At 36.1% G+C, this 12,145-nt stretch overlaps 1 protein-coding gene across 2 annotated transcripts in view; it reads right to left on the bottom strand.

The window, feature by feature from the left end:
• Positions 1–3,202: 3,202 nt before the first annotated feature.
• Positions 3,203–12,145, bottom strand: part of LOC582635 (neuronal acetylcholine receptor subunit alpha-9) — a 43,400-nt gene continuing 34,457 nt past the window's right edge. For both annotated transcript variants that reach the window (XM_030991770.1, XM_030991771.1), the window contains exons 4-8: positions 11,088–11,197; positions 10,569–10,788; positions 8,463–8,781; positions 7,684–7,859; positions 3,203–6,687 (exon numbers count right to left, since the gene is read on the bottom strand). In XM_030991770.1, coding sequence (XP_030847630.1) covers positions 6,355–6,687; positions 7,684–7,859; positions 8,463–8,781; positions 10,569–10,788; positions 11,088–11,197 — 1,158 coding nt within the window. In that variant the 3' untranslated portion in view covers positions 3,203–6,354. The remainder of the gene's footprint in view (positions 6,688–7,683; positions 7,860–8,462; positions 8,782–10,568; positions 10,789–11,087; positions 11,198–12,145) is intronic.

Raw genomic sequence — 12,145 nt, 5'->3', positions numbered from 1 at the left:
TCAAATTTATTACATTAATTTTGTGGGTAAAGTCGTTATTACATTTGTGGGTGATTCAAAAATTATTACATTTGTGGGTAAAGTGGTTATTACATTTGTGGGTGAAATTATTACATTTGTGGGTGAAATTATTACATTTGTGGGTAAAGTGTTATTACATTTGTGGGTTTTATTACATTTGTGGGTAAAGTGTTATTACATTTGTGGGCGTTATTACATTTGTGGGTGAAATTATTGCATTAGTGGGTAAAGTGTTATTACATTTGTGGGTGTTATTACATTTGTGGGTAAAGTGTTATTACATTTGTGGGCGTTATTACATTTGTGGGTGTAACAGGGCTTTAAACACGAAAAACAAAAAACAACAGTCATCCCTTGTAACAGTTTGAGAAGATTGATGAGATCACAATTTCAAATACACGCAATGCTTGTTTTTTAATGCGCAAACCCTTGATATTATACGCAATGGATAAGCTATGGGGCAGAGCGTGCCCTCAAACAAATGGTGAAAAATGGTGAAAAGAGGTTTAAAGAACACGATAGAACCCCTCCCCACCGCCTCTGTTGCATTTTTGATACGCATTTAATTTATTCAGGAGTATGGTGCCGCCACCCCCCCCCCCCCCCCCCCCCCCACACCCAGATACGCCTCTGATTTTAGGAATCATTCAAAATGAACAAGAATTTGCTTTTCATCTGTTTGATGAATTTAAATAAATGCAATTGTACCTTAAATGAATGACCTTTTCGGATATGCATGCAGGTAACGATGCAGAAATGATGGTTTTAGAGAGTGTTTAAAGAGAAAACTTTTGTAAGTTTAGTTTAAGGTGAAAAATGATATGTGAGCTCTTTCATTATGTTTATGTTAGTGTGGAGGAGTAGCGTATAAAAAGAATGTTCCCTGATACGGGTGGCTCTTCAAATACCCTCATATTCGTAATATAGCAAGAAACGGCTAACGGTTGTGGACAACACTTTCATGCCATCTATTTGTGTAGTCCCATGTACACACTTCTGTGTAGAGTGCATGTGACTTTAACAAGACTGAGCAATTTCTTATCATTTTGATGATTCCAAAACCTCACAGTATACACTAATACGTATGTGCTACATGATAAACGTCTTCCAATCGCTTTCACTCAGTTTCTTTCACAATGCAATCACATGACCATAACTTGACTTTCTCTTTAAACTCGAGGGAGAAACATGGCGCATTGCCTTACCACCGAAAGATGCAAAATGGATGACATGATTTAGGGCCTGAGTGGCTTGATTGGGAGGCTGGGAATTCATCGATTCATTGCTCGGTTCATTTGGGGAGTAGTCCGTTTAAAATTATATTTCCCAAAGTCTCCTCTCTTACGGATGTGGTTTCCTTTTGACACTTTGTATTCTCATGGCTATTGTGGAAGAAGAATAATGTAAAATAATTTCTGGTTGGTTATTATATTTCTTAGCTCAGTTTCATAGTCTGCCTCTGGTTTTTCTGGATTTTTGTTTCGTCTGCCTATCTCTTTAAAGGTATAGACCGGTTTTAAGCTCTTATTACCAATCATGTGAAAGAATATGTTTTGACTAATACGTGATCATACACATTTTGCAGGTGAACCGCCTACTGATGAATACATTTTGTAAATTATCATATCCATCCGGCCTGGATAGATATCGCGTAGTCCCATATACATCTGTCTGTGTGCAGGACTTGTAACTTTTCCAAGACTGGGCAAAATTTATAATAATTTTGATGATTCCAGAACTTTGCAGTACACACCAATAGTTATATGCTTGATGATCAAGCTTTTCTGATCGATTCCACAACGTTTCTTTCACAATGCAATCGCATGACCGGCACTGGTCTATACCTTTAACTCGCCTTCTCTCTCGAAACCCTTTTCATCTCCCATTTACCATCTCTCTCTCTCTCTCTCTCTCTGTCCCTTCTGTTCGTCATTTTCCTCTTATCCTCTTCTGTCTCTACCTTCCTTTTAATTTCACATTCATAACATGCTTCTATACCCCCTCCCCTCTCTATGTCACTCTCTCCCTCTCTCTTTGTCTCTCTCTCTCTCTATGTCTCTCTCTCTCTCTCTCTCTATCCCTCTCTCCCTCTCTCCTCTGTGTGTGTGTCTTTCTCTCTATCATACTGTTTCTATATCTGTCTATCTATCTATCACGCACACACTCACGAACTACTCTCTCTCTCTCCCTCTCTCTCTTTTTCTCTCTATCTCTCTCTCTCTCTCTCTCTCTTTATGTCTTTCCATCCTTCACATGCTGTAGGAATATTCCAACACTCTCCACATTAAGTAGAGTTGAAAACTTGTTATTCCTTCCAATCCGCTATGTCAAGTCTAGTTTGTGGAAATTACGTCATTTCATTTTCGTGTAAACAAAGGAACAAGACGCATGTATCATTTCCATTAACAGATCCAAAATTATTCTGAACGATAATGTTACCCTGTTCAAGCTTTTTAGAGCGAGTTTATCACATAATAATGTATGTCGATGCATGAAAGGAAAATTAAGAGCATGGTTGAGTGGTATAAAAACCCACATAATCAATTTCATTCTCTCTGTAGTGGTTTATTAAGTCTCATTCTTTGAAATGCCGACAAAAGAATGAACGAAGACATAATGTCAACACTAATTTGAAAATATAGATTTCCTGTCAGAATCTAGAACGCAATAAAGAATTAAGAAAATAGTTAACAATACAAAACGATGGAACAGAGAATTTAAAAAAAGCAGAAAGATATTGATATTAAAAAAAAGATGGAGTTAGAGGTAAACAGAGAGGAAGGATGAGAACAGAGGAGAGGGGGAGAGAGGGTGAGAGGAGGGGGAAGAAAGAGAGAGAGAGAGAGAGAAAGATATCAGAGTGGGAGCAAAGAGAATAAATAATTATAAGTGAAATATTTTCATCTTCATTTCATTTCATTTATTTTATTTTCATATTTCTAATGTTACATATATATTTAAAAACAAAGTACAAGTGTTTTATTTGTGATAAAATAACAGTCAATAGTACATAATAGATAACATAAAGATAAGTCGTCAATATAGAGTACTGATTTAACTGAGAAAAATATGATGGGACCTACATGAAAGCAAGCTTATAAAGATGAAGGCCCCGGTGTAATAATTTGTGTTAATGAATAGTGGACCGATATTAGTGACTAATCGAAATTTAAAAAAAATTAAAAGGGAAAGAAAAAAGAAACATGCGGTGGTGCTGTTTATATTGTCCCTCCCTTTCTTACAATCTAGACAAAAGTACACGTACTTAAATTATTGTACAATGGGTGCTCAGCTGGTAAACGAACATTACAGATAATAATAAAATGATTACAATTGTATATACATATCCAAGATAAACATTGCATGACACCAGCATCGGGAACTTACTAATTATAATACAAAATGAGTAGTAGAATCTCTATAGAGTGAAATATAATTAACATCTTTTACCTGAAATTCCCCCAAAATGATTTGTAATAATAATAATAATATTTAATTTTTATATAGCGCTTAATACAAGTGTCTCTAAGGGCTTTACAAATATACTATTACCCCGGTCATTGGATTCAGTGCGTGTATCATAAGTACCTTCATTCTAAAATCTTTTCCATTCGTTATTATATTCAAATAGATTATAACGGACAATTTCTTTAACAACATGTAACTTCATAAAAAACACTGCTACTTTTACTTTTATTCAACACGAGAAGTAAATCCTATTGTATAGAGACAATATTATATTTTTGAACATCAATTTGCAATTTGCATTTCGTAGTTTTCTTGTAATTAGTTTGTTTTCTTCTCTTCATTATGATTAATGACTATAGTGCATAGATTCATAAATAAATCATAAATATCGAAATGTTTAACAGTCATCAGCAAACGCAAAATAGCAAGTATGAATATATTTCTAAGCCCCTGGAAGACAAGAGATAATCAATTTAAATGGATTTAACATAATACTTTACAAAACATTTTATTTGATATTTTGGGGCATGTGACGAAACAGTCAACGCGTATGTTTATATAGGCCGTCGATACAATCCAAACAGAACCGGTCAAATGAAAACTTAATGAGATCAAAGATTAGTAATAACTTATGCAAAAAATTCATCACAATTTTTAAACACGATTTTGAAAGTTAAGCTACAATAGAAAGGAGAATTCATCTTTTTATCATGTAGAACGATAATCTTTTTTGCCCGTAACTTAATTTTTTTTTTTAACAGCTTGATTTTTTTTAACAGTATGGATTATAGATTTGAAAGAAGTTCGACAAGAGTGTCGTACCCCCCCCCTTCTTTTTTTAAAGGCCCCGAACAAAGCCAGTGCCCTTTACAGTGATTCAACGGGGCTGCCCCCGCATATTCCGCCTCCCCAACTGGATAAAAAATCTTTTCACCCCCTTCCCAGTTTGTCAATTTCTGGATGGATATGCCACTTATCAATAATTCTCTTTTTTATTTTTTTAAACGTTGAATAGTTAGTAATGGTCTTACACATATTGTATGAGACACCATGGTGGTTGAGTTTGATACAATGACACAACTTATTTTCAATCGTAATAATATTGATAATTTCTCATTGATATAACGAGTATTATCAATCTTGACGAATACTTAGAATTGTTGTGTTATTTGAATGGGAATACAAGTAAATCTGATAAATTTGTACCAATTCGCATTCCTGCCAACCTAGTGTGTTAGTATTTTAACACTCGAACATATTTGCACCAAATATCATGAGTTAAAATCGAGAGTAAATGATACAAAAATTGAGAAATTAAAGAAAATACTTTACTTTAACAAGATAACGGCGCCGACAACCCGTATCAGTATATATCACAACACTATAATAATTCTCTCATGACAATATTATCATTTTATATACACATATGCACGGCTATAAAGAATCCATTCAAATATCATTCTCAACCTATAAATCTTATCATTCAATTGTATATGATATCTTAAAATATGACTTAGTGTCAGCCTTGCAGTAAAAAGTAATGTAGCAGCCATAAAGTAGGCCATTAAACACAAGTTACTACAGTCAAACCTGACCACCTGTCTACAAAGGCCACATTTTTTGTTTCCCTTGAAAATAGTTTATCATTGAAGGGACCTGTCTACAAAGACCACTTTTTGTGTTTCCCTTGGGCGGTCGCTATAGACAGGTTTGACTATATTGCAATCTTTTGAAATAAAATAATGTACGCATATATTATATTCTTCTTGTGAATTTTATCATGTACACACATTTCGGTGAAGGTCACTTTACTACACAGTGTCTGCGTTTTCAAGGATTAATTCGCTTACCTGAAAAAGATATTTTTTAAAGAAAATAAATCGCTGCAAAACTTGTAGAACATGCAAGATAGAGAGAGAGAGAGAGAGAGAGAGAGAGAGAGAGAGAGATCCCATTACACCTATTTTGTCACGTCTTCACTGGTCACCCGTACACGAAAGAATTACGATTCAATCTAAATATTTTTGTTTTTATCCTTCTTTTTCCTTATTGTTGGAGAAAACTATAATCCGTCTGATTAAAATGTGGAGATCTTCATTTCAAAACGAATAATAAATTATTTTCAAATATAGAGATAGAAAAACTTTTAATTGACATGCACCTCATTTAATAAATCATTGAAATAATGGAGTCCCTTAGAGATGGGCAATAATTTCTCAAAGAATTAAAATAAACATACCTTACAAATGTTACAAATTAATGTATTAATTTCTGCCATTTTTAAAGAACAGTATAGTAGCTGGGTGGACTGGTAGTGTACATAGAAAGCAAAGGAAATCGAGCTTGTACTTTATAGCCCCTCTTTATAGTTACGTAACACGCGGTCTCACTAGTTGCTCTTTTCAATAAACTAGATTTCCAGCGAGTTTTCGTTAGTTTAAAAAAATATATATTTTACAGGTCCTAACGGACCATCTATGCATAATAAATTACCTAAATTTTATTTAAGTCAACTTCTATCACTATATCGTACCAACATTTTAGATGAAGCTTTAACAAGTGTATAGTAACATTTCGTCAAAGTAGACGTTTATAATTTCAGAGTAATTTATAAAAAAATCATATATTCAAAATGAAATTTAGTTACAGAAATCTGTTTTTTGGCCACCGATATTGCCTCTCTCTTGAAGTAAATGTGCGCTGAAGAACCCGTCCCCAAAAGCCACCCGTCTACAGTGGCCATTTTTGTGTTTCCCTTTGGAGGCCTTAGCAGGCAGGTTTGACTGTATTTGTAATCACTACAACAATAGTTGAACTCATCGCAAGCAAGGTGGGCATTAAAGTCACTATTCAACCTGCGTTTCGTCACCGGGTAAAAAATAATATCACTATGACAACGACGACGGCGACCGTCAGAAAAACGATGAACAGAAAAAGATAATTGTCTAAGACACGTGAGGCCTGTTGCCATTCGTTTCTGTTCCGCTCCAACAGCAATCGGGTACTGATCGAAGTTCTCCTCTCCCATGGCGATGTCCGGGTCGCCGACTCGCAGTGGACGTCGTTGACGTCGGCAGTGTGGGGGTTGGGTCTTAACCGGAGCGACTCGGCGTTTTGCGATGGCGATGGTGGTAGAGAATCCATCTTCGTCTCGCCCAGGAAGTCGGCGTGAGGCTCCTCCACGGAGAAGACACTATTCTGGAGGGGGAATCGAATGGAATGGAGTATTGTTACGTCAGGTTAAAGGGATTTTGTAACTTTGTCTCTGATTCTGAAACAAAATCTTGGATTTAGCACATCCTGCAATGATAATTACCAACATTTAGGTCATTCAGGAACCCAATGACTTTTACAAGCCAATCGCCTGTCTGATTATCAAGATATTTATGATTGGAAATCGAAATCAAATTTTGCGTTTTCCTAACGGTTTTCACAAAATTTACAGTCTATTGAGGAAAATGAGTAAAACCGGTCACTCAAACATTTTTATTTTTTTGAGGCACTTCATGGTCATGTTGAAGCGCAATTTTTTTAGGGCTCAATGTTACACCATATCACAGACACTGATAACACGTAGGGCCATGCATCTCAGATTTAAAATTGTTGAAGAACATAACACTGCAGTCTTTTGTCAAAAATAACTATGGTAAAACCGGTCACTCAAAGATTTTCACTTTTTTGAGGCACTTCATGATCATTTTGAAGCGAATTTTTTGTAGAGCTTGAATATTACACCATACCACAGACACTGATAACACGTAGGATCATTCATCTTGTTGAACGATGCCTTTAAAGACAGTTACAAACATAGCCAGGCGTCATCATTATCCAACATTCAAAGACATTTGCAACATTTTTTTTTTAATTTGCCTATCGGAGATTGGGATTAATAATATTGCCCCCCCCCCCCACCCGTGGCCACAGAACCCTGAATCTGCGACAAGCTTAATATTGCACCCATTAAAAAAACGTTCTCCTTATCATTCATTTTTTTCGATTTTCTCCGCATTTATGAATACGATATCATTATACCATGACCGGGAACCCATCTTGACATTACCTCTAAATTTATTGTGCCCCTTTTCCTTCTTTCTACCCCCTTTTCTTTTCCTTTTCTTCTATTGTTTCCCTCTTTTCCACAATTAAGGAGGGGGTGTTTCGGCACCCTCGATTTGCTCGTGATGACTCCGTTACCTTGAGATTAGCATGGCGTTTCAACGTCGATTTCTCCTTGCCCCTCTTTAAGAAGCATATCCGACGGAGAAACATGGGCACTGCCTTGTCCCCTCGCTGATGGTAGAACCGTAGGATGCAGATACTCAGACCAAGAACGAAACAGTTTGTTAGGATCATGTAGACGAAGAACATACCTGGGTATTAAAAAAAAAATAGTAATAATAATAATAAAATTCAAAATTCAAGATTTATAATAACATATCTTTGCAGCAGGATGGCAGAATGGTGTTAGGTTTACGGATTTTTTGAAAAAGAAGAAGAAAATAAATAGAGTTACAATATTCAATAATTGTACAAATACAATGAAATCAAGAAGTTGAAGTACAATTAAAGAAATACAATGAATATGCTTGTGTTATTTCATTCAAACAAAAATAAAATGAGAATTAAGAAAACGATAATTCTATACATTCAAATACAAATACATAACAGTAGGCCTACAATACATCGTGGTCCGTATAAATGAGGGCCCATCGCATGTTACATTAAAAACACCGATTTTCTTATAATTATTATTATTTAGTTTTTTTTTAATAATTGTTGTTGATTTTTTGTTGTTGATTTATGTTGATTTAAAAAAATATATATTATTGATAAAAACATATAAAAATTATTTTTAAAAAAATAAACAAAAAACAACAACCCGGCATCAAAAGTATTGATCAACGAAAGATGTGCATATCCCTAGTTATATGCGCATCCATTGATATCATCATTGCGACATTTATCTTCATTACCTAGAAGAGGTAATTCATCGCCAAGAGGCGGCATGATACCGCCGATGAGCTGCTGAAACAAGATGGCGGCCAGGAGGTTGGACACGGCAAACTGGAGTCGCTCCCCCGACTCCGGCGGGAGGAGGAAGACGAGGCAGTTGACGAAGGCGAGGAGGCCACTGGGAAGAACGATGTTGAGCACATAGAACCCGTAAGATCTTTCGAGAATTAGCTCGTAGACGATTTGGGAGTATGGAGTCTCGCAGCAGGCGTAAGTTTCGTTTTTTTGTTGAGCAACCGCCTTTTGTAGCGACCAGACTCCATTTTGGAGAAATATGTTCTGTGACGAACAAAATTAAACATGATTGATAAATATACTTCGTGCCCGTTTATCTCTCTCCAAAGGATTTCTAAATGGGTTTACATAGTACCTCTCTTTAAATTACCCTGGCTTTAGAAAAGATATCCTATGGGGTGATGAGAGCATTCATTAAGGGATATGTTCCCATGTATGGCTTCAGGTAGTACCCATCACTTACTACACCTAGGGGTGTTTCACAAAGACTACCCTTTAATAGATGGAATTTTGTGTTTGTTTTGCTTTTTGTTTTGTTTGTTTGTTTATTTCCGAAAATCATCATACAAAAACAATAATATAATATAACAATAATAGAATGATGAAACGGTCGGATAGTCCATTTCAGAGCCACTAATGGCTCTGTTCTTTCATGGAGTCCAATCAATTTGGACTTAACTATAGCAGGTTGTTCACGCACTGTTTGCTCTCACCATTTACTGGCATGGGTCTCTCAAGGGACGTACAAATCATGGTAAAAAATCTGCAGAATTTACATTTTTTTGATAATTCATTATTGAAGGAAATTTGTTTTAAAGATCATAATGGTGAGAGGAAACAGTGGCATGGACGGCTTGCAATAGTTAAATCCAACTTAAAGTTAATCTTAGGCTTTAGTAACACCATGGTGGAACACTCCCCTGGGTCAAGAATGGCAAATGTAGATTGATGTCCTGCATTGCCTAATGATATGTGTGTGCCATGTGTTAAATGTCTACGTTCACTCTTATAATTATGTGAACTGTACGAGGGTTAACCGCAGGGAGGGCACCGTTATACTATGGTTCAACTGGGTAATTGGTTGGGTGGGCTACAAGCCCCTTTAAAAAACAATTAAGCACACATAGAAAAAGCATGTATACCCATTTTTAGTTTTAGCTGACTAAAAGGCACTCTGTTGGTATTTCCTTATTTCGGAGTTGTTCCCCCCCCCCTCCCCTCCACTCCCTTCACTATAAAAACCTGTATCCACCCGCATTTGCTTATTTAACTTTAATACATTTATATTTTTCGATTTAAAAGTGTTATGTTCGAATCGTTGCCCGATGCAGGTGGCATTAGCGGCTGCGGCTGCATCTCACTATTCAGGTGTACACATAATGGGCTACTAATGATGGTAGCTAGGCGATAACATTCTCGTCGATATGTTTGTAAATTAATTAATGATAACGATCGACGCGATAACAATAACATACTAAATGCACTCTACAGAAGCGTAGTGATCAAATATCCGCGTAATTTCACAAAATATTTAGCTGTCGCGTCTCTTTCCCTGAAAAGATTCAGTGTAAGCGTGTAATATTATGGTGCTTAATATCCCCTTTAAAAATGTTTCTTCCCAAAAGCAGTCTGTTTTCTTAGCATATTTTGAACACGTTTTCATTTCAGATCGAGTAGAAAGAGGATTTCAAACGGTCTTTTCTCATTGTTGTCTCCTCTTGCAAGAAGCTTCAAAAGTATGGCCGGACTTCGACCCGGTTACAATTCTTTCTATATATTTTGACCAAGATTATAATTGAAATATGATTACTAATTTGGATCGAGATAAGAAGTAGGATTATAATTGGTTGTAGGGTCGGATTAGGATTATGAATAAAATTGAGATTGAGACTAAAACAACATCTGATATAAGGATTAAGACAAAAATAGTGTGATTGAGACTAGAATAACATCTGATATAAGGATTTAGAATATAATGCGACAAAAGATTATAATTGAAATAAGGATTAAGATTAAGATCTGGATTAAGATTAGGATTAGGATGAGGATACCTGATTAGGATCTTCGTTGGTCGGTAACTGTAGGTAAATGCCGTTGGAATCGTAAGCCCACGACATGTAGGTCATCTGACACGTCTGGAAGTCGAAAGGGAAGTATCGAACCCCGACCATGCAGGCACTCGTGAGGATGATGGGGGTGAACCACGTAACGCTGCCGTCGTACGTGACGATGACATCGGCGCTGAATTCATTGATGAAGTCCTGGTTGACACTGCGAAGAGTTAAGGGAACGTTTAACAGTTGTATATGGCAGGCATATCAGGTTGACTATCTTCCACTACTACCATTTTCTACTCATCTCAGAGCATGTCGTTATCATTAGTTCCCCATGTTTTCCTCCTTCACTCTCTCTCTCTCTTTCTCCCCCTCTCTCTCTCTCTCTCTCTCTCTCTCTCTCTCTCTCACTCACTCACTCTCTCTCTTTCTCTCATTCTGTCTTTATTTCCCCCACCCTAGTTTGGCGTTGTGACTGGTGTATAAGTCTAATAGTAATTTATTTTTACTCCTTACTTTTCTATGAGGGTGATATCTGGTTTCCAGATGCCATCCTTACTGTATGTTATCGTCTTCAATCCGCCGTAATCATCGGGGTCCCATTGTAGAAACTCATCTCGCCAGTCCTATGATGAACAATTAAAACAATCATCATAATCACCATCATAATTCTTCCTCTCAGCCGATTTCCATTTATTAACAAACATATATTTGCTTTATCTTTGGTATATCGTGCAATGAGTTCGAATGCATCTTAAGAATGTTACGTAATAAACTCTGCTCCAAATATTAAACCTAATACATCATTTTCAAATAATTTGAGAAAAAAAATCATTCTCTGTCCAATCAACTTATTAACTGGATGCAATGTTTGTGAATTTCAGAAAGGTTTAGTCGATTTGTTTAATTTATGATGGTTCCAAAGTGTAATACACCACTGTTCCTATAGTAACTACATAATCAACTAATCAGAATGTCTGTTGTATTACAATAAAATTGCATGAGGATTTGATAATATACTTAAGCCCCTCTAAAATATTAAGAGCCCCAAATTCTCCAAATAAATTTACGGCAAAAATTCACTTAAATTGTATCATAACGTGAAAAAGGCATTTAAGACACTCTTCTGCAAAGATTTCCCCACAAAGAATGAGTTTAAAGAAAAATTTGATAAAAGAATACATAATTTGGGTTTTCTGTTGTGTTCTTTCATCAATATTCGACTTCAAACACATTTGTTTGGAAAATCTTTGCAGAAATGTGTTTGAAATGACATCAACTTTCACATAATGATACAATTTAAGTGAAGTTTTGCCATCAATTTGTGGGCCTCCCAACACGTTAGAAGGGCTTTAACGGATATGAAGTAGTAGTATCTGACATGGTAGTATCAAGATCAGTGACTTGATAAAAGGGGCGGATTCAGGTTTTTCAAAACTGGGTGGGGGGGGGGGGGAACAAATCTGAAAGGGACACTTTTTTCTTTTGATTGTACTTAAAGATAAACTTTAGTACTGGTAATGCGATTGCATTGTGAAAGAAACGTTGTGGAATCGATCAGAAAAGGTTGATCA

This window comes from Strongylocentrotus purpuratus, unplaced genomic scaffold, assembly GCF_000002235.5.
Source record: "Strongylocentrotus purpuratus isolate Spur 01 unplaced genomic scaffold, Spur_5.0 spur5_scaffold_2, whole genome shotgun sequence".
Lineage (NCBI taxonomy): Eukaryota > Metazoa > Echinodermata > Echinoidea > Camarodonta > Strongylocentrotidae > Strongylocentrotus > Strongylocentrotus purpuratus.
The sequence above is the reverse complement of the archived record's forward strand: the minus strand, read 5'-3'. Positions and strand labels throughout refer to the sequence as shown.